Source organism: Schistocerca americana, chromosome 4 (assembly GCF_021461395.2).
Source record: "Schistocerca americana isolate TAMUIC-IGC-003095 chromosome 4, iqSchAmer2.1, whole genome shotgun sequence".
Classification (NCBI taxonomy): Eukaryota; Metazoa; Arthropoda; class Insecta; order Orthoptera; family Acrididae; genus Schistocerca; species Schistocerca americana.
This window is the reverse complement of record NC_060122.1, coordinates 273,625,827-273,647,646: the sequence shown is the minus strand read 5'-3', so window position 1 is coordinate 273,647,646 and position 21,820 is coordinate 273,625,827. Positions and strand designations below refer to the sequence as shown.

Genomic DNA, 21,820 nt, shown 5'->3' with positions numbered 1-21,820 from the left:
TGCAGGGACTCTGTGGTTCTCTGCCAGCTCCACATTGGCTATGCTTGGGCGACCCACAGCTGCCTCCTGCTCCATGAAGACCCGCCTTAGTGTCGATGTGGCACCCGGTCGACAGTGGCCCATATTCCGGTGCACAGTCCCACTTTGACTGCCGTGCGATGAAATCTTCGGTTACTGAACTTGTTGCCGCTAATTTTATCTTACAATGCCTCATTGGCTGATATAGTTTTATGTTCTATTAGCGAGGGTGGGTTTTATCATTTGATCTAAGTTTTAGCGCATGTCCTTTTGTCCCTCTGTGTCCTCCAACCCAGGGCTTTTAGGGTGGAGGTTGTAATGTGTTGCAGAGTGGCTGGCTTCACCTTTTTATTCTCACAGTCAGCCAACCATGGTAATCCGTTTTGTCATCTTAATCTCTTCTGCCTGTTTCTTGCGTTTCTGTGGTTTTCTTGTCCCCTTTTGTCCATTCAAGTGTTTGTTACCCTTCAGTCATTCTTGTGGTTTTTCGTTTCCCTCCGTTTCGTGTTGTCAGTTGCACTTGTTTTATTCTCACCCTTGTGGCATTGTTTTATTCGGAACAAGGGACCGATGACCTAGTAGTTTGGTCCCCCCCCCCCCCCCCCTTTTAAACCAACCAACCAGTCAACCATTCTTCCCACACTACATACATGAGTGGAACAGGAAGAAACCCCAATGAGTGGTTCAGCGGGACATACCCTCTGCTATGCACCTCATGATTGTTTGCAGAGTATATATGTAGATGTAGATATAACATGAGAAGGGTTACTTTCCAACTCTTGCACATAATGGGGATTTTCCGTAGACTTGGGGCAGGGGAAGGCTTCTGTGTGTGTTATGATATGTCGCACATTCATCAGAAAATACTGTTCTTAGTTGTGTTGTGAATGAGAGGCATGTCATATTGATACACTTGACAAGTAGCCAAAAATAGAAATTTACAGTGTATGAATTCTCATTGTATTATTCAGTGTACATTGCATATGAGAAACTGTTTTATACCTAGAAATTTACAGTGTATGACTTCTTATTGAATTATTCAATGTACATTGCATCTGAGAATCTCTCTTATCTCTAGGTCAAAACAGTACTTGGATATAAAAACTACATATCCATTGGATCTGTGTGTGAATCGTTGTGCCTTACACAGGAACTTACATATCTCTGTCCTAGACATCTTGTGGAGGTATCACAAGTTAACACTTTATGAGGCTTTCTCAACACTTTCATGCAGCGCTTAATTAGTACTGTATTGACATTGAACCACATAGGACATGATTATTCCTCCTGATAAATTTTCTGGCATGTTAATGTGTAGGTTTCATAGTCACCATTTCAGTGGGGCTGGAGATGTTGCTGAATCATGCCCAATCAAGCAGCCATGAAATTGTTCATTAAGAACAGCATTTTCAGTGTGCCAAATAATAATTTTCATTCACATACCCTTCAGAAAAATATGCTCTGAACAGGTACCAAGATAACTTTCCAGCGTATATCATAACATGAAGTGGATTTCTTTCTAACTTTTGCTCATAAAAGGGATTGGTCTTTGACCAGAAAACCACTTTTCTCATGAGTTAACTGTAATACATCACAAATTCATAAGATTTGAAAATTGTGCCAACAAAGCATGGCAGGCTGAAATTTTCTGCTGTAGGTTATTGGCAGTTAATTCATTCACAGGCATTGGTCTAAATCCTTTAATTTTCAGTTTAATGTGTTCATGCATTGTTGACTGTGGTTCCTAAGGTTTAGCTGCTGTGTTTTGAATAGAATTGTTGGAAACTTTTAGATTCATTGAGTGATGATGATACTTGCTCTTGCATTTTCTTATGTCCACGACATGGCCTCTCTTTGGCACTGCCTGGAACAAAAAGCATGTTTCTTCCAATCAGGCAGAATTGAGTTATGAGTTATTACCTCACCAGATTGATCTTTAGAGACACTCATTACCTGTGTCATCATTTGCCCTGTCTGTGGACGTTTATGCACCCACACACAGGCAACTAATTGCTCCTGAACAAAGTAAATGTGTCTGGTCACATCAGCCATGGTTTCACAGCTGAAACAATACAGTACAGACAATGTACTTTTCATGAGCTACAAAGCAGGTATGCCAATAAAACAATTACTAGTGTCACCAATTTTACAAAATAATGGGATGTGGGTATGCTTGGACACCATGTGTATCTGTATGGGATTTGTACCTGTAAGTTTCATTAGAGTGTATGAAATCTATGAAAATTCATCAAGTGATGTTTAAGTTTTATTTGGACTAAACTTGTATAAATGAAGTTTTTGAGTTGTCAAATGCGGTCTCATTTTGCTTGAGTAGTATGTTGTGTACTTTACAGGGTTTGTTTCGGAATCATGGAGATGCATATTTGAGGTATTTCTCCCATCATCTGGAGGAGCTGGTGGCTGATAAAAATGAAAGTAGTCAACGCTGTGCAGCAGAAATTATAGCAGGTAAGAGATTCATTCCAGTAAGAAATTTTTAGAAACTTATTTGCAGAGGCAGACAAAGAATTGACAGACTGCTATGATTCCAATTTTTCGTTTTTGAGTTTTAAATTTTTTATTAAAATAACATTTCTGCTGCTTTTGTGTCCAACTTTAGATGAAGCACATTATATTTTAAGCTTTTTATGTGCCTTAGGAATTATTCGAGGTTCGAAACATTGGCCTTTTGAGAAGGTATCTTCAATGTGGAAATTTTTGTCTCCGGTCATTGAAACTGCATTGTCAAACATGACGGAAGAAACTGTCGGAGACTGGGGTGTCTGTTTTGCCACTGCTTCTGTAAGTTGTGTAAAATTCTAATAGAGACTAATAAATTTTGTCATTTTCTAAATACTCCCACTATTATTTTGATTTTTTTCTTGTTCAGAGGTATTTTCTATTCTATTAAATTTTGATTTTATATGCAAGACCTGTACGGTTTGTAGAATGTGAAGGCAGTGTAGATGTTTTGCACTTACAAGCAAAGTTTGTAATAGAACAAACACCTCCCCACTAAAACAGTGCAGTCACAGCACTGTTCCAATTTTGTAGAAATCTTCAGTTACGAGCACAATTTATTTGGCTTATTACACTGACGCAATAGAAATACTCAGTAAAATCAGTAATGTATGAGTTTGATGTCACACAAATAAGCTGGCCAATGATAAAGTCCATATGTACTCCAAAATCAAAGTGGAAGTCATCAGCAGATAGTGACCGATACAGTGAATCTTCCATAAAGTGAGTACATAAGAGAATAAGTTATCTGTGCAGCAAGTGCATAGTTATAGCCAGTCGGTGGTCACGGGGTCCTGCCAGGTGACATGACATAAGCTCTGGGGATTTGCCCTCTTCCCAATGTGTTTCTTGCAGAGACAGTTCATAGGTTGCAGCACTACGATTGGTGAGGGCTGAAGGCAGGGATCGATGTTTGCCAGCGGTGACAGCTTTATGTTTCCATCAGAGTCTGCTATTACACTCCTATCCCATAGATGCCACATAGGTGCAGAAGTGGCCCAACTTGTGCTAGCTCTGCTTAGGGTGTGGGGTGCCACCGCTGGAGCTGTAGCCAGAAGGTCCTGGATCTCCACCACGATGACTTCCAGCTACGCAGGTGGTGCTGGAGTCCAGTCAATGGCGAAAAGGTCATCAGGGGCCCGGCATTGATTGCAAAGGAGAGGAGTTGCCTGTGGCTTACAAAGCTGCAGATGCAGGTTGTACTCACCAGTGAGGCACGCTCGCAGTATCCTGAGGTGCAGCTGGTTCTGGTGGTGCTCCAGAGGTGACTCTCTGCGGAAACCTCATACTTCTGGCGGCCTTGCGGAACCTGGGTGTTGGTTGGTACACATGTCGGATGGCATCCAAACAATTGGACTCACACCAGAGTGCCAGCCTAGTTTTGGGGATGGACTGGGTACCAGGAAAGATGAGGGTCTGATGGTAAGACCAGAGAGAGAGAGAGAGAGAGAGAGAGAGAGAGAGAGAGAGAGAGAGGAGGGGGTAGGTGCAAGGCTGCCATTGGGGGAGCAGTTCAACAGGGATCTTCCCTGCAATTCAGGTGGCCAAGAACAAGGTGAGGATATTGTCTGATGGTGTGAATTGTGCCAGGGTTCTCATCTTCTCTTTCGAAGTCCACACCATGTGTTCCACTTACCCATTGGACTGAGGTTGAAGTGTTACTGTTAGGTATCATATCCCACACTCTTCACAGGATCTGGAAAACTGAGCAGAGGAAAACTGGAGGGCCATAGTCTGAGTGACAGTTGGTGTTTGCCATTGTCATGGAGCCCTTGGGACAGATATACATAAATTTGGAGTACGAGTCTACCACAAACTACATCATCCAATGTAAGGAAGGACCAGCAAAGCTTTTGTGGAGGTACTCCCAAGGGCTCAATGGGGACAAGCATGAGAACACTTTGAGGGGTGCAGATTGCTATTGTGAACACTTTGTGCAAGACTTGACCTTGGCCTCGATGCTTGTGTTGATGGCTGTCCAGTATGCCTGGTGGCGTCTGTTGCATGTGGGATACACACCAGTAATCTACATATAGGAAGACATGAACCGGGGTGCAGAGCCCGGGACATAACGACCCAAGGCGGATCAAGTTCAATTTGCTGCAGAGAACACCATCACAGAGTAACAGCTGGTTTTTCAAGGAAAAGGAATGTTCCGAGCCAGTCACGTTCCTCCACTTAGATATGTGGTGGCCACCCACATTTAACTCATTTAGTTACTGTACCAAGATTAGGATCTGCTCTTGTCTGGGCTGCAATCAGTGTAGCATCAAGGGGAAAGTCATGCAGGCCCAGTGTAGAGTCTGAATCCAGGTGAAAGATGACAACTTGCTGAGTGTCAAATTCCAGATCAGGGCCAACTGGATGCTGGAACAAAGCATCAGAGTATGCGTGGTGTCTGGTTGGCTGAAAGATGATGTCATAGGTATTGGCCAGTAAGAGCAATACCTGATGCTGCAACCTTTGCGCTGTTCAGTCCAGGAGGCCAGAATGTGGCCCAAACTGTGTAAGCAATGGGTTGTTGTTATTCAGCAGCTACAATTTGACACCTTACAAATAGGTGTGAAATTTCTTACTATGTAAGTGGTGTCCAGTGATTCTTTTGCAGTCCGGAACTAATTGCATTGGACAGCATTGAGTGTTTTGGGCATGAATGCAATATGATGTTCACAGCCATCCGTCTCCTTGTGGGACTGCACTGCCATGACCCCATGCTGCGAGGCATCTGTGGCAAGGAGAGCCATTTATGGTGAAAATGGACAAGGCATGGTGCCAATTGGAGAGCCCATTGAAGTGTGGAAAAAGCTACGCCACAGTCCGGAGAGATAGCAAATTATGGAGGCGTTCATCAGTTTATGCCTGTGTTGCTATGATGTCATCTAAATAATTGCAACTTGGAGGAATATCCTGTATTAGCTGCTCCATTGGCATGTCGGGAATACCAAAGGGCAGTCTGTTATACCTGTAGAGGCCAAAGAGTATGTTGAACATCATCAGATTCCAAAATTCCGGGTGCAGTGGCAGCTGTAAGTATGCCTCTGACAAATCGACCTTAGTATAACAGATACAGCTTTGTAACTTGGAAAACAAGTCTTACGCACGGGGAATGTGAAAAGTATTGATGACGACTTGGGCGTTAACAGACTTAAAACCATCACACAGGTGGAGTGAGCCATCTGTCTTTTTCATGATTACAAGGGGCAAAGCCCACTGGCTCAATGATACAGGGATAATCAACTTGAGGGCCTCCAACCTGTCCAGTTTTGTCTTAACTATGTCCAGCAGGACGTGCGGAATCAGGTGAGCCTACACGAAGCGAGGCACGGGCCCTGGTTTTAAAGGAATTTCTATGGTTACATCCACAGCCCATCCTGAACTGAGGGTAAACAGATCCAAATAAGAGGCATTCAGATTGTCAATGGTGTGAACTGGAATCACCGTGCAAACCACACACACACACACACACACACACACACACACACACACACACACACTCTCTCTCTCTCTCTCTCTCTCTCTCTCTCTGAATTGGAAAACCCAAACTGTTTGAATACGTCTAACCAAAGATATTTTCCACAATAGCAGAATTAACAGTCAGAAAGGAAAGCTTTGTGAAATAGTTTTATTGGAGACTTCTATACCTAAAACACCATTCGCGCGCATGTCATGGCCACTCTCCAGTGAGAAGTCTTCAGCACAAGAGAATCTAATGCAGCATAGGTGGTAGTAGTTGTAAGAGAACTTGATCCACCTGAAAAGAAACTTCCAAACCACTCACTCGTAACATGATACCCAGTTTGACAGGTAGACCAGTAGCAGAACAGCTCAGTGTTTCAACAGAGTGCACTGCTTCAGGAGCAGAGCAGTGATGAAATCCTGTGAACAAGACTGAGAACCAGACTCCACATTGTACCCACGGTTCTGGGCGTTGGGCAACCTACACACTTTCAGAATGTTTTGTGGGAGACAGCTTACAGAGCAGACACAACACAGTGTGCGAAGACCACATAAGAAAAAATCACCATTGCCAATCTTATTCGGTTGCCTTGTAATGCTGAACAAAAAACAAGTAGCCAATTGATGTGGGCAGCAGGAACGAGGATGTTGGTGGAAACACCAAAGACAAGAAGGTAGAGGATGCAGATTGGAATTCTATTAAGACAAAGAACACAGAAAATATTATGAAAATTAGTTACAAGAGAGAGAGTGTTCAGAGACACGGGAAGCATTGCTGTCCTTTTCATGTGCCTGAAGGCGGTTGCACCAGCACAGCTTGACGTGTTTACTGGAGCCACTGACACAAGAAAGTGTCTTCCTATTGTGCCTATGGAAAGTGTTTACTGTCTTACTGCTGGGGATGGCAGATGCAGTGGACTGAATCTCCCACTGGCTTCTGGTTTCGAGTGTGAAAGCTTGAGAAATTTTAGGGACTTCATGTAAGGATGAATCCATAGGCCATGAAGGCTGGGAGTGAACTTCCGTGTCAGGTGAATGTTGGAGTAGGAAATCCCAAATGACGGAGCCAGCATATGATTGGTGACATTGCTAGATCTATCCCCCAACTAAGAATGTTTCAAGCATTATGAGCAGGGCCCACCAACCACCTTCAGATTTTGATGATCTAACACTCCAGTTAGACAGAATATGGCATGATATCCCGCAGGAAGACATGAACAATTCTGTCAATCAATGCCAAGCCGAATAACTGCCTGCTTAAGGGCCAGAGGTGGAGCAAAGTGTTATTGACTTGCCAAATTTGTGAAACTCTGTCTCTTGAATAAATCATCCAGCTTTTCTGAAATTATAATCATTTGATCATCTATATATGTATGTAACACCTACCACTTTCCATCCCATTTGGATAATTCATTCATGGTGAGTCATTTTTATTGTCTTAAAATGTATGCTGCTGTAGTAAGGCCAACTGCTGTTGCTGTTGTTTCAGTAATTGTCGATCAAGAAGCCACTGTTCTTGCTGTTGTTGGAGCCACTGCTTCATGAATTCTGTGTCCAATATATTGATGTTGGAGCCACTGCTTCATGAATTCTGTGTCCAATATATTGATGTTGGAGCCACTGCTTCATGAATTCTGTGTCCAATATATTGATGTACTGAGAATTCAAAAAGACTTATCACCACTTTAGAAGTTTACAGTTATGGGCACAATTTATTCGACTTATTAAACTGACACAGTAAAGTCAGTAACATATAAGTTCGATATCACACAAACAGGAGATAGCTGACCAGTATCAAAGTCCCGATCATACAGTGAACATTCCATCTAGTGAGAACACAAGAGAATAAGACACGCGCGCGCGCGTGCACACACACACACACACACACACACACACACACACACACACAAGGTGGAATTTTATTTTCTGTGTTTAATAATGGCTGTGAATATCTCCTAACATAGGTAAGCCTGTCTACCACTTGTATTCAGTGAGTGGTTTGTCTAACTCTAGACCATTACTTATATTCCACCCAGTATTTTCCATTCTGTTAACCTTTTTGCTGCTATCGATGTGCTGTTTGCAGTCCGTACTGGGTCAGCTTTTTTTATGGGTGTAATGCTCACCATATGATGGTGCCTGTGCTGAGAGATGGCTTTCCGGCTGACGTGAAACACTTATCATCCAATTTTTTTTGCAAACTATTAGGTGAAAAAAATTTGATTTTTGTACATCTTACAGTGTGACATCTTCACTCAAAAGAGTTTGCAGAAGTAAAAACACATTGCACAAACTTTGCGTGTGGTTGATTTCAGCTCGTACATTGCAGTGATTGAAATGTAGCTGAGAGATTGAAATTTTATTTAAAATTGAGAGCAGAACAATATCTCATTTCATTCTAAAGTTAGTGGGTTCTATATCTGATGGACAGTTGGGTGCGACACGTGCAGATTTGCTGACAGCTCTGAAATACTTATCATTAGTTTTTAAGAAAACAATTTGATGAGAAAAAAATGATTTTTTGCACATCTTACAGTCTGATGGTATCTTTGCATGATAGAGGGCTGAACTACTTTTTTTTTTTTTTTTTTTTTTACATGCCACAGTTACTGTGCTGTATCAAATAAAGTAAAACATTATGTGAAATTTTAAATATTTTGTAGAGATAAAAACACATTGCATAAACTTGAATGTGATTGATTTTACCTCATACATTGCAGTGAGTGAAATGTAGATAAGATCTCGAAATTTTATTTAAAATTGAGAGTAGAAGGAGATTTCATTTTGTTCATGAGTTATTATGTTTTATATCCAAAGAACTGTTGCTTGTGATGTACCCATTCCCATCCTTGTGCAGTGCAGATCTTGTGGTCATAACAGTAGTCATATCTCAGGAATGATTCAGGATATTGATATGAGATTTTTTGTAGATGATAGCATGCAATGTGGCACATATGTTGTATGATAAATACTTGAAACTTTTTCATTCACTGAGATATGGAAGTAACTTGTCTTCAGCAGTGAGAGGTTGGTGGCTCAGAATGAATTCAGACATCCATAGCACTGTAGAAAAATCCAAGCAGCGCATATATACATGCCCACAACAGCAAAAGGGTTAAAAGTTTTGAGAAAAGAAGGAAAATCAGTAAGAGAAAAATAAGAATAGGAAAAGAGAAAAAATAACTGACGAGACACTGGGATATCAAGTTAAGGGAAACTAAATAATAATAATAATAATAATAATAATAATGATAATAGCAAATGGTACATAGCTTTTCAGCTGGAAGATAATGTATTAATTGAAAGACATACATGTGCAGTTGTTAATGATATGAAGCTGACTACCATCTAGTATCAGCAACAAAGAAGTTGTTAAGTTGTTCGCACTCTCTTCTCTCTGGTAGCCCTGTGCCAGGCAATGTGAGTTCTTGTGCTCTCGTAAAGGTAAGTTATTTGTATTGTAATAACCGTTTAATACTCACTAAATATGTGTACTAGTATTTTTTAAGGTTACTATTAATGGTTCACTTTTCTTTACTTATTATTCCAGAAAATGCGAAAATATCATAGTCAGGTTGTGCAAAAAGATCGTGAAGCCAGGTGGTATCTGTATTTTTGTTTATGTTTTGGTGCAGGAAACTTAACGAATCCCATTTAATTGTTCTATTTTTCTTTCCAGCAGTTTCAGTAGAGTATGTCTATTCATTATTAGGTTAATATTTCTGGAAAGTAGCATAAATCTTAAGTTGTGTGCACGAATAGTTTATTTACATACCGTTTGCATACATTAAAGTTGCAGAACATTAAAAGTTACATTCTATTGTGAATAAGTTAATTAACAGATACTGTAGTTATGCGAGTCCTGTGTTCTTGTTTTATTCAGAAGTAATTAAGTTTGTATGTTTTTCTTGTTTTATTTGGTAATAATTAACTTTTTATGTTATTCATACATCTGAAGCACTAACCAGTAGGCCTAATTTTTCTGGCTCATAAATAACAAAAACTCGTGTAGTGTAGTGTGTTAAGTGATATAATTCTACTTTTAAGTGTTGAAACTGTGTGTCAATGTATGATAACTGGTAAGTGTGGATGTAGGATAGTCAGACAGGGAGTTAGTATTTGTGGATTGTGGGTTGGAGTTTCACTTGGGTGACTGTAGTAGAGAATGAAGCTCTCCCATGGAACTGTAGGCTCTGCAAAAAAAGACGAGAATCTATGAATGAGAGGAAAAGATTTGTACTCTTCAGGCTGAATTAAAACATATGTGAAATTTGAACTAGACAGGTCGAAGGGGAAAAAATATCACGGGACCTGGGTATAGATAACAAGCAATTGGGTGAATGGGGAACAGCTCTTAAATTACTTCTACATTTGAGCTTACAGTATCAAGTAAATTTGACTTGTTAAGTGAAATAGGAGAGGATGCAGTAGGATGCATCAGACTTTTAGCAAAGTAACAAAGTGTAGGTCGGGTTTGAAAGAGAGTAGGAAGTAAAGAGTGTTTGTTACTAGGTAGTTACCATGTCAGAGGTGAAGGCCAGATGGTCCATGACAAATTAGGAACAGAGTACCAGGTCACAATTATTGTGAAGCTAACTGCTAGCCTTAGCCAGCTGGCAGAGGACTTAAGGAAATTGTCCAAATATTTTTAACAAAGAGGATCAGGTTACCGTAGTAGGTGGAGCAAGGAACAATCTAACTAATGGCATTAATTACGCCATTGTGGATGACATGTATGAAATAGGATTAGCAACTCCACATGCAAATGTGAGTTACGTTGAGGTCCTACAGTGCCATGACCATACCTGGCTTAACACAGCTGTGAACTGTATGAACACGGAGTTGAGCAGGCTGCTGCTGACTGAAATGAAATCTCACATGAATGCAGTACCTGTTGTTACAATTGGGAGATGGGAATATAATAGACACAGCCTATACCCAAATAGGAGAGGGAAAGATAAGATGGCTGACCTTCTTGCAGAAAATGTTCGGGGGGTCTGCAGTCACGTAAAGCAAGATACGTGTGGCTACTAATGTCAGAGAGGTACCTTGTTTAGATTAAAATCAGTATTCAGACATCCTGCTTAAAATGGAAGATCTCCACAAAATACATAAGAATACACAGAAAAGTGAGGTAGCTTATTTCATCAAAATACTAGAAGATGTAGTAATGTGGTAGAAGAGCTTCTTGCCTGGTTGGAAAATTTAAAGAGCTCTGAGAAAATAGACATCCTGCACCTACCTGAGCACCACACGACCACAGGGTTAGATAGGTTACAAATAAAAGATAACAGTCTAGCATCTTACTCTTGCAGAACTAATACGGGAAAAGGAGGATTTGTTACATATATTTAGATGGAACCAAGTTCAAAAACATTGAGACAAGTAATTTTTGTAGTGACCAACACATAGAAGTGTGTGCTTGTGAACTAATACTGAAAAATAGCTATTTTTTATTGCAACTGTAGGAAATTTTGAAATGTGTAAGAGAAATTATGATTCTGTTGTATGCTGTCTGTCAGACAGCAACAAACAGTTAACTCTCTGTTGATTTCAATGTAGATATTCTAAAAGCTAATGATAGGAAAAATGATCAGGAAACTATGGTATAAAACTTGTGAATAGCTGATACAAAAGCTGTTTATATGCATTATATAGCTTGAGTGTGCCATCAGAACGATTTTAAATTGCTGTCTAATACCTCAAATCTCTATTCTTGATGACTTATTGTCTTGCTACTTTGTTTTGGTGGTCCATACGCTCTGTGCTAATGCATTCCTCAAACATCCAATTCTTCTGGACTACATTCTATCTTGCAAGGAATGCTAAATGAAAGATTGCATCTTCTCTGCTCCGAGCTACGAAATGACATCGAATGAACTCTTGTTTATTTTAAACTTAATTACTTGTCATTAACGAATACTACAGTAGCTGAAATAGGCTAGCTACATCAATGGTGACAGACATCGTTTGTTAAAATGCATCTGACTTAAAGGTTGTACAGACAGCCAGGCGGTATATTAGAAGGTAATTACATTGTCGCTGGGCTATGTATTCTGGCAGTCCATGACACCTTCAACTGAAGTCATCATGGTGTAAACATGCACACCCAGATAGTAGACACTGCACATTCATCACCAACATACCTCGGCCCTCACATAGAATCTGTGCCAAAACAAAATGGCATGAACCATCACTAATTTCGCCTTACACATTATTTCTACCTATTTCGCCCCATCACGATCATCTTCTAGTGGCACAATTCTTCGTAGTGGACCAATTCTTCGTAGTGGACCAGGATATTTGCCAAAACATCCTGATACACTACAAAAACTTATTTGGATCTTACAGTTTGATCTCAGTGATGTACCTTCTGACACAGGTGGATAAAGACCGCAGGACTCTACTTGATGATGTTTCCTTTGATGAAGCTCAAAGCAAGAAAATAACCATACACCTAGTAACAAATGCTCTCTTTGATCATGATGCACAATTATGAGTTAGGATAAATAAAACTGTGCCTTACAGTATTGATACCCCTCAGTGGAAATCAGTTAGACCAATTAATGACTCCCAGACAAATATTTTAAAGAATATTTTACAAGAGATAACCTGGGATGAAATTTATAATGAACTTATTCCATGATAAATTCATAACATGCTTTGAAAATAGCTCCCTATGTAAGCTAATGAGAAAGTGCTTAAACCATATGTCGCTAGAGAGAGTAAAGTATCTTATGAAAGAAAAAGGTAAATATATTTGTTGACAAGAACAATTAGAGATCCTGCAGTAGCTGCACACTACAAAAACTACTCAAAATTATGGAGAAAAATTATCAAAAATCAAGAAACATGCACATAACTTTCAGAAGTTAGTAATTCTGACAACAGACTTAAGGCCATATGGAATGTAGTGAAATGAACACAGGAAACTGGCCACAGAACGGTATAACATCAATATTGAACTGAATGGTATTAATGAAGAGTCATAGGTAGCAAATGTATTAAATAATCATATCTTAACTATAGTAGAAAGTATAGGGACAAACAGTTCAAGAGAAAAATTACAGCAGTAAGTTGAAAAAGTAACTCTCATAAAGTTCAGTCATATTGAATGTTTCACATACTTCACCATTTGAAATTAAGAAAATTATACATTCTTTAAAAAATATAAGCTCATGTGGATTTGGGGGTTGTATATTCAATATTTGTTCCCATGTAATAAGCCCTGTATTACCTGAAATATGTTATGTGTCACTAACTCCAGGCATTTTTCCAGATAGCCTGAAATAATGCTGTTGTCAAAACCCACTTTAGCAAACTGATAGTTGAGATGTCAGTAACTACTGACGTGTTGCACACTGACATCATTTATCAAAATTTTGGAGGAGAATAGTATCTCTCCTGAGCAGCAATAATATCCTCAGCACATATATATGAAGGTAGTATCTGTTCCCGAAAGAACAGATACCATTGATGATCGTGCAGCTTCCCTAGAATGAAATGATAATTACATCGAGCGTGCAAGGGATAAGTTCCTGCAGGTGCACTGTCCTTTGTTCCCTCAGTGGCTCAGATGCATTGAGCGTCTGTCATGTAAGCAGGAGATCCTGGGTTTGAGGCCTGGTCGGAGCATACATTTTCACCATGTCCCCAATGGTGTATATCAATGCCTGTTTGCAGCTAGGGGTGTTGATTTAATTATCATTTCATTCCAGGGAAGCTGGAACAGATACTACCTTCATATATAATTAAAATATGGCTACCCGGCCATTGACCTTCTTGTGCAAATGCACACGCTATGCTCCAGCTTGTACAGGATGTGGTAGATTAATCTGACACGAGTAATGAGTGTGATGGGCAAACATCTATTGGGCGCACTACAAATGTAGTGGTGTGGACATGTTGGGAATGTGGGTCTCACGGGGAGTGTGCAAGGGATAAGTCCCTGCAGGTGCACTATCCTCTGTGCCCTCGGTGGCTCATAAGGATAGAGCATCTGCCATGTAAGCATGAGATCCCGGGTTTGAGTGCCAGTCGGGGCACACATTTTCACCAAGTCCCCAGTGATGTATATCAACACCTGTTTGCATCTATGGTGTCGATTTAATTATCATTTCCTCAGCAAATCACAGTTTGTAGTTCAGAAGGGTTTTTATACTGAGAATGCCATTTCCATGTTCGCTCACCAAATTTTACATACATTAAATAATAATAATAATTAATAAATTTTACATACATTAAATAAGTCCAACCCCCCGTCCAAGTCGTGGGAGATGGGCAACGGCACAAAGTAGGGGATTGCCTTTAGGGGCGATGTACAGCGGGGACTTCGTGTGCCCCAGGACCGCTACGGTAGCTGAGAAGGCCCTATGGGAACCCTGAAACGTGACGGCTAACGGGGCTCTGGTGAAGCTGCGATAGGCCTAGCAAGCCAGTAGTGGATAAATCAACTGCTTTCAAAAAGGGAACATGCCTCGGATCACGGAACGGATTTAAAGGAAACCGACCAAGCAATGGAAAAGGATTACGAGATGGTTTACGGCTGGGCACCTTAAACGTAAGGACTCTAACTGGGAAGTTAGAAGAAATTGTAGAAATGATGGAAAGGAGGAAATTGGACATCTTGGGACTTGCTGAGACTAGGTGGAGAGGAGTTGGTGAAAAACCACTAAGTAAAGGATGTAAACTGTACTGGATAGGGAATGAGAGGGGAAGAAATGGAGTGGCAATAGTGGTCAGAGAGGGTCTGCAGGAGGAGGTGGAAGGTATCAATGATCGAATGATAAAAGCCAGAGTACGGGTGAAAGGAAAAAGCATTGAAATCATCCAAGCATATGCCCCACAGGTGGGGTGTACAAAAAAGGAGAAGGAGGAATTTGAAGATGACATGCAAATGCAGCTAAATGGAGGAAATCAGATTATAATAGGGGACCTCAATGCACATGTTGGCACAGACAGGAAAGGATTCGAGGAGATAATGGGACCAGAGGGCTGGGGGAACCGAAACAGAGAAGGAAAATTGTTGCTGGAATTCTGCAAGAGGAATGGGCTGGCGATCGCAAATTCGTGGTACAAGAAGAGGAGTAGTCACAAAATAACTTGGTACAGTGGGGACTGGTCCCAAACTTCAGTAGTAGACTATGTACTAGTGGATAGGCAGATGATGAGCAGCCTCACAGATGTTAAGGTCATACCATCTGAGGCCTTAGACAGCGACCATCGGCTGTTGGTAGCCACCCTGAGAGAGAAAAAAGATAGGAGGGCAACAGATATACAGGAGAAAAGGTTGAAGACATGGATGCTGAAAGAGGATGAACGGAGGACCCAGTACCAGACACTGATCAGGAAGAAGCTGCCAAAGGAAGATCAGAGAACAGTGGAAGAAGAATGGGGCGATTTTAAGAGGGCTCTAGTTGAGGCAGCTGAGACTGTGTGCGGAAGAACTAGCACAAAGAGGAGAAGTAGGGAAACCCCATGGTGGAACAACATATGTAAAGTGGCAGTACTTCGAAAGAACAAAGCCTTCAGAGAATGGTTCCAGACCCGAACAGAGGAAGCTAGGGTAAAATATAAGGAAAGCAAGAAAGCGGCACAGACCATAGTAAGGGCGGAGAAGAAGAAGTGGATGGAAAAATGGACAAGAATGTTAGAAGAGGACAGTGAAGGTAACAAAAAAGTACTTTACACCATGGTAAGAAATAAGAGGAACGACAGAAGTGAGTGCCTGAGGATCATGGATAATAATGGAAGAGTTGTGGAGGAAATGCATGAGCTCAAAAAGATTTGGAAGGAGTACTTTGAAGATCTGTTGAATGCTTCCAAGCAGGTAACTAACAGCGATGGAGAGCCTAAGGCAGCAGACGATTATAATAGTGGGGAAATTGATGATCTAACTTGGAATGAAGTGGAAGAAGCCATAAAGAGGATGAAAGGGGGCAAGGCACCAGGTTGGGACGAAGTAACAGTGGATATGATACGAGCAGCAGGAGAAGTAGGAACCCAGTGGCTATACAGAGTGCTGAGGGTGGTGTGGAAGGAGAACAGAATTCCTGAGGATTGGAAGAAAGGAATTATAGTCCCGATCTTCAAGAAAGGGGATAAAAGGAGATGTGAGAACTACAGAGGAATCACCCTGCTATGCCACTGTGGAAAAATCTATGAAAAGATGCTGGAGAAGAGAATAAGAAGCAGTATTGAAAGTAGACTGCAAGAGGAGCAGTACGGTTTCAGACCGGGAAGATCAACAACGGACCTCATATTTGCGGTAAGGCAACTGCAGGAAAGGCACTATGAGTACGGGAAGGACTTAATCATGGCCTTTTTGGATATTGAGAAGGCGTATGACAGTATCTGTAGGGACAAGCTCTGGGATGTGCTGAACGCAAAAGGGATAGATGAAGAGATTACACGAAAAGTCAGAAAAATGTATGAGGGAAGTGAGAGTTGTGTGAAAGTGGGGAGGGAACGTACTGCATGGTTCAAGCTGGAAAATGGGCTGCGACAGGGAAGTGCACTTTCGCCTTTATTGTTTATTATTGTTATGGATGAAATCCTACAGCAAGTATCAGATGCAATTGGAGATCATAAAATGAAAGCAGTGCTTTTTGCCGATGACCTGATGTTATGGGGAAATTGCGTGAAGGAGGTGCAAGAGCAGTTAGATGCATGGGAGGCAACGGCAGCACAATATGGAATGCATTTCTCTGCAAAGAAAAGTGAAATAATCGTCACAACAAGGAAGAAGAATAGGCCAAATGTGGATATAACTTGTGGAGGGGAAAAACTACAAGTGGTAGAGTACTTCAAGTACCTGGGAAGCGTGATTGAAAGTAAGGGGGGAAACGCAATGGAAATAAATGAAAGGTGCAGAAAAGCAGGGCAGTTCTACAAATGCATTAGGGGGCTTATTTGGAGCAAGGAGGTGCCACAGAAATCCAAGGGAATTATATACCGAACCTACTTTGTCCCCATATTGACATACGGAAGTGAGACATGGGTAATGCACAAAAGCGACAAAAGTAGAATACAGGCTAGTGAAATGAAGTTCCAGAGGAGCAGGTTGGGTGTAACAAGACGAGACAGATTGCGAAATTTGTATGTGAGGGAAAGACTAAAGGAGGAACCAGTACAGGACAGGATAGAAAAATCAAGACTGCAGTGGTATGGACACATGAAGAGAATGGATGAGGGAAGAATTCCGAAGAGGATGTTTGATCTGCAACTGGAGGGGAAGAGGCCCAGAGGAAGACCAAGAGATAGATGGGTGAAGGGAGTGAAGGAATGTGTGATGAGAAGAGGAGAGAACTGGACGAAGGTGGAAGAGGGGGAATGGTGGAAAGACAGAACACGATGGAGAGGCTTGTGTTCCCGACAGACCCAGCCAGTGGCTGGAAACTGTCCAAGATGATGATGATGATGAAATAACAAAATAGTGCTGGTTGGTATTTTATGCGACGTATCTAAGACATTTGACTGTGTGAAACACAGTATTCTCCAATATAAACTGATGTTTTGTGGGATTGATGGTTTAGCCAACCAATGGGTAATGTCATATCTAATTGAAAGAATGCAGAAAATTGTGCGTGGTAATTCAACCAATGCAATAAGAGGAGATTCGTCTGACTGGGGAGAAATACATCATAATGGGTTTCCCAAAGCTCAATCTTAAGTCCACTGTTGCTCCTCATATATGTAACATCTTCCGTCTAATATACAACAGGCAGAATTAGTTCTCAAAATGAATTTTTCATTCTGCAGCGGAGTGTGCACTGATATGTAACTTCCTGGCAGATAAAAACTGTGTGCCAGACAGAATCGAACTTGGGACATTTGCCTTTCATGGGCAAGTTCTGCACCAACTGAGTTACCAGAGCACGACTCTCGTGATAATGTTGGTTGAATTACTAAGTACAGTTTTCTGCATTCTTTTGGTTGCCTACATCATTAATCCTGTGAAACTTCAGTGTATCTAGGAGAATGTTGTGATTCACACAGTCAAATGCCTTGGAAAGGTGCATGATATGATAATACAATTGAACACAGAATCATGAACGATGATGATGATGATGATGATGATGATGATGGATATCATCATCAACATCATTCTCATACTTCGAAAACACTATTATCTACTACTGATTGTAAAATTAATACTTCACCTCATCCACGGTTTGGACAAGATTCACAATTACAAACTGCTCTAATGGCATCTCTTAACAATACAAATCATTTATCCTGAACACTCTGTAAGCAGAATTTTTTCTCTCTGTTAACATTCCAGGAGCAAACCCTCGTTGCAGTCCATAGAACATGTATAACATTGTTTTTCACTAGCAGTGGCCATTAAATGCACGCATTCGTAAATTATTCAAACCGTACATAATCTTTACGGGTATACTGTAGGGGTAACTCATCTCTAAGAAAGAAAATCTTCACTGTTTGAAAATGTACTGTAAGAAAAATATGTGGTGCTCACCCATAATCACCTTGTAGACATCTCCTTAAGGAGTTGGGTATTCTGACTACTGTTTCACAGTGTATATTTATTCCCTCATACCGAGCGAGGTGGCGCAGTGGTTAGACACTGGACTCGCATTCGGGAGGACGACGGTTCAATCCCGCGTCCGGCCATCCTGATTTAGGTTTTCCGTGATTTCCCTAAATCGGTCCCGGCAAATGCCGGGATGGTTCCTTTCAAAGGGCACGGCCGACTTCCTTCCCCGTCCTTCCCTAATCCGATGAGACCGATGACCTCGCTGTCTGGTCTCCTTCCCCGAAACAACCAACCAACCTTATTCCCTCATGAAGTTTGTTGTAAATAATCCACTGCACTTCAAAAGGAACTATGATGTACATAACTACAGTACGAAAAGGAAAAATGACATTCATTACTCTGCATTAAAGTTGTCTTTAGCACAAAAAGGGGTGCACAAAGATGCATAATTGATATAATATGTCTGACAGATAGCAAAGCAGAATTTGAAAACAAACTGAAAAAGTTTCTGCTTGACATATACTTCTATTCCTTGTATTATAGTAATGTGCAAAAGATCGTTGGTAGGAATTGCTAACTCTTATGTGTATATTTAATAATAATAATAATAATAATAATAATAATAATAATTATTATTATTATTATTATTATTATTATTATTATTATAAATACAAAAATAAACTTGTTAATGATCGGCATGATGGCATATTTACAGAATAATTTGTGATGTGAATGTAAAATGACTTGTTCCACAAAATTAAGATTTATTGTGCAGATGATCCATGGAACATAAGACAAACTAAATAAATGGGGGTGTAATACGTTTACAGCTAAATATATACTTTGCAAGCCACAGTATAGTGTGCAGCCGAGGCTACTTTGTATCATTATTAGCAATTTTCTGTTTTGTTGAACCCACATATTGAGTGAGGGGAAGAAATGACTGTCTATATGCTTCAGTGCATACCTTAGTCTCTCTTATTTAATTCTCTTCGTACAATAAAACAACAGAATTGTCACTTAGTCTTCCTCACATACCAGTTCTCTAAATTTATCCACCAGGGTTCTCTGAGAATGTCACTTTTCTCATGAAGCTTTCCAGTTAAGCTTAAGCCTATCTGTTACTTATTTATATGGGCTAAATGGATGTGTTAAAGCCACAGCAATCAGTTTCTGAGTAATTACTGCATTATCTTATAATGGTCCAAGGATGATTCTTCCTGTAGGCAGCAGCTACATCAGAAAACATTTTGTAAGTGCTGCTTACTCTGTTTGATAAATTCTTATTTATGTCAAGAACTTTTGCAATTCTATTACATTTTCTTGGGATATACTCAATGTTGTTTTCATTTCTGCTGAACATTCACCATCCCACGTACCATACTAAATATTTGTATAAAATACTTCGAGCCATTTGCATATATGTGTGGATACACCATAAGAATATAGATTGGTCATTAGTTGATAATGCTGTACAGCGTTGAGTGCCTTACAGAAATTTAAGAAGGCAAAATCTGTCTTTAACCTGCTTCTCTTATTTACAAGATCCTGTGCCTGAGTAATGAATGTCATGTTTAATGTTAGTAGTTTTTCCGGAACCTATACATAATCTCAGCTTCTAATTCTCCTGCAGTGATCAATATTGGTCTGTAATTCTGCGCATCTCTTCCTCTTTTTCTTTCTTTTTTCTTAGTTTGGTTATTGTGGAAGATATGCCCAGTTTTTTGGTTACTGTTGTAACAGTACTGATGACTTAAGATTCCTTTCTTACTGCTGAGTTTATCTGCCTCCATTGTGGGTGTGTGTGGGGGAGGGGGGGGCGACGCGCGCGCACACCAGCTTAAACTTATCAAGCTTTCAATGTATAGCGACGAATGTTTGTAAAGGAACACAGATGAGAGTGAATGGTTATTTGACAACAAAGTAAAGAAACATATTAACCATAGGAACTTCACATTTATGAGGGAAATGTAGTATATTAGTGCTCTGTGTGAAAAGAATTCAATTAACTTTTGCTGGTTAAAAACTGTGTGTGTATAAACATGCATAAAATAGAAGTTATTTTTGGTCTGTGACATATTACAGACAGGCAAATGTTTTACCTTGAGATGTTAGTACATGCCATATGAGTGAGTGAAATGACTGTTGATTTTTTTTATAATTACATTACTTATTGCAATTGGTATCCTAATCTCACAGATTTAACAACACACTTATGCTATATTGTGTAAGTGATGGAACCTTTTTAACCACCATAGGCTGTCAGTTTTATTCCTTTAACGTACCATGCATATAAATTACATTGAAGGAATAAAACTGATGGCATATGGTGGTTAACATAGTTCCTTCATTTAGATAACACATTCAGGTTGTGAATCCTTGCATAAAGAAATTACAGCTGTGCTGTGTTAATCAGTCTAACATTTGTGTTATTGTAGTTAAATGAGCTGCATGTAATTACTATTTCAGGAATGTCGTGACCCAAATAGACATCACTGGCTCCTAGAGCTTTTGATGAAGGATCCATTCAGAGATGAAGCGTCTTTCATTCAGTGCGGGTAAGATTTATGCAAATAACTTTTTTCAGAACTAGTGATATTTGTTGACATTTTGCACAGTGCTAGACAAATTTTGACTACAATCATTTCTGGATTGCACATTTCATTTATTTGTTTTCTGTTTTAAAATGGTAATGTCATAATTGTCCATGTATATTTCTTCCCTGTAGAAAGGCCATTAAAAATAAGACTGTCAGTTGGCCACTGTTTTTTACAATTATTCTGTTTTGGATTTTTGGGACATATACAAATGCTTGGATGAATAAGTCCAAATAGAATGAAAAAAAAATAGCCAAATTACATTTAACTTTTACTGTTACTATGTATTAGAGAGTACCCATTGTCATTATTTGCCTTAACATCAGTGGGAACATGAGAAGGCTTTTGCAGTTGTGTGATATTTTTCTGTGTTATAACAGCAAACATTTTGTAAACATCACAAAAAAGATGATGTACAGTAAAATTCCTGTGTAATGAATCTCTGGGAACTACCTATACATGTTAGGAATTCAGTCAGACTCACCAAAAGGAATCACTCCATTGATCACACAGCACCTTTGTGGACTTCAGCAATACAATCATATTCTGTCAGTGCATAATTTATCTTTTATTGTGCCCCAAATTGAAAAATATAAATCTCAAGCATCTTTGTACACTCCCAGATAGGAATTCCGCTTCCAATCCAATCTGGTACACACTTTTACCATTCCTGACACTAGTGGAGATATCAGTTGTACGAGAGAGTAAGCTTGAAAGGTGATCTGTTGGAGGT

General features: G+C 40.0%; 1 protein-coding gene across 1 annotated transcript in view; it reads left to right on the top strand.

Annotated features, from left to right (window-relative positions):
- LOC124612259 (proteasome activator complex subunit 4-like) overlaps positions 1–21,820 on the top strand; it is a 231,161-nt gene that overhangs the window by 155,662 nt on the left and 53,679 nt on the right. Inside the window, exons 24-26 of the mRNA XM_047140346.1 lie at positions 2,373–2,487; positions 2,678–2,820; positions 20,960–21,048. Of these exons, the coding sequence (XP_046996302.1) occupies positions 2,373–2,487; positions 2,678–2,820; positions 20,960–21,048 (347 nt within the window). The remainder of the gene's footprint in view (positions 1–2,372; positions 2,488–2,677; positions 2,821–20,959; positions 21,049–21,820) is intronic.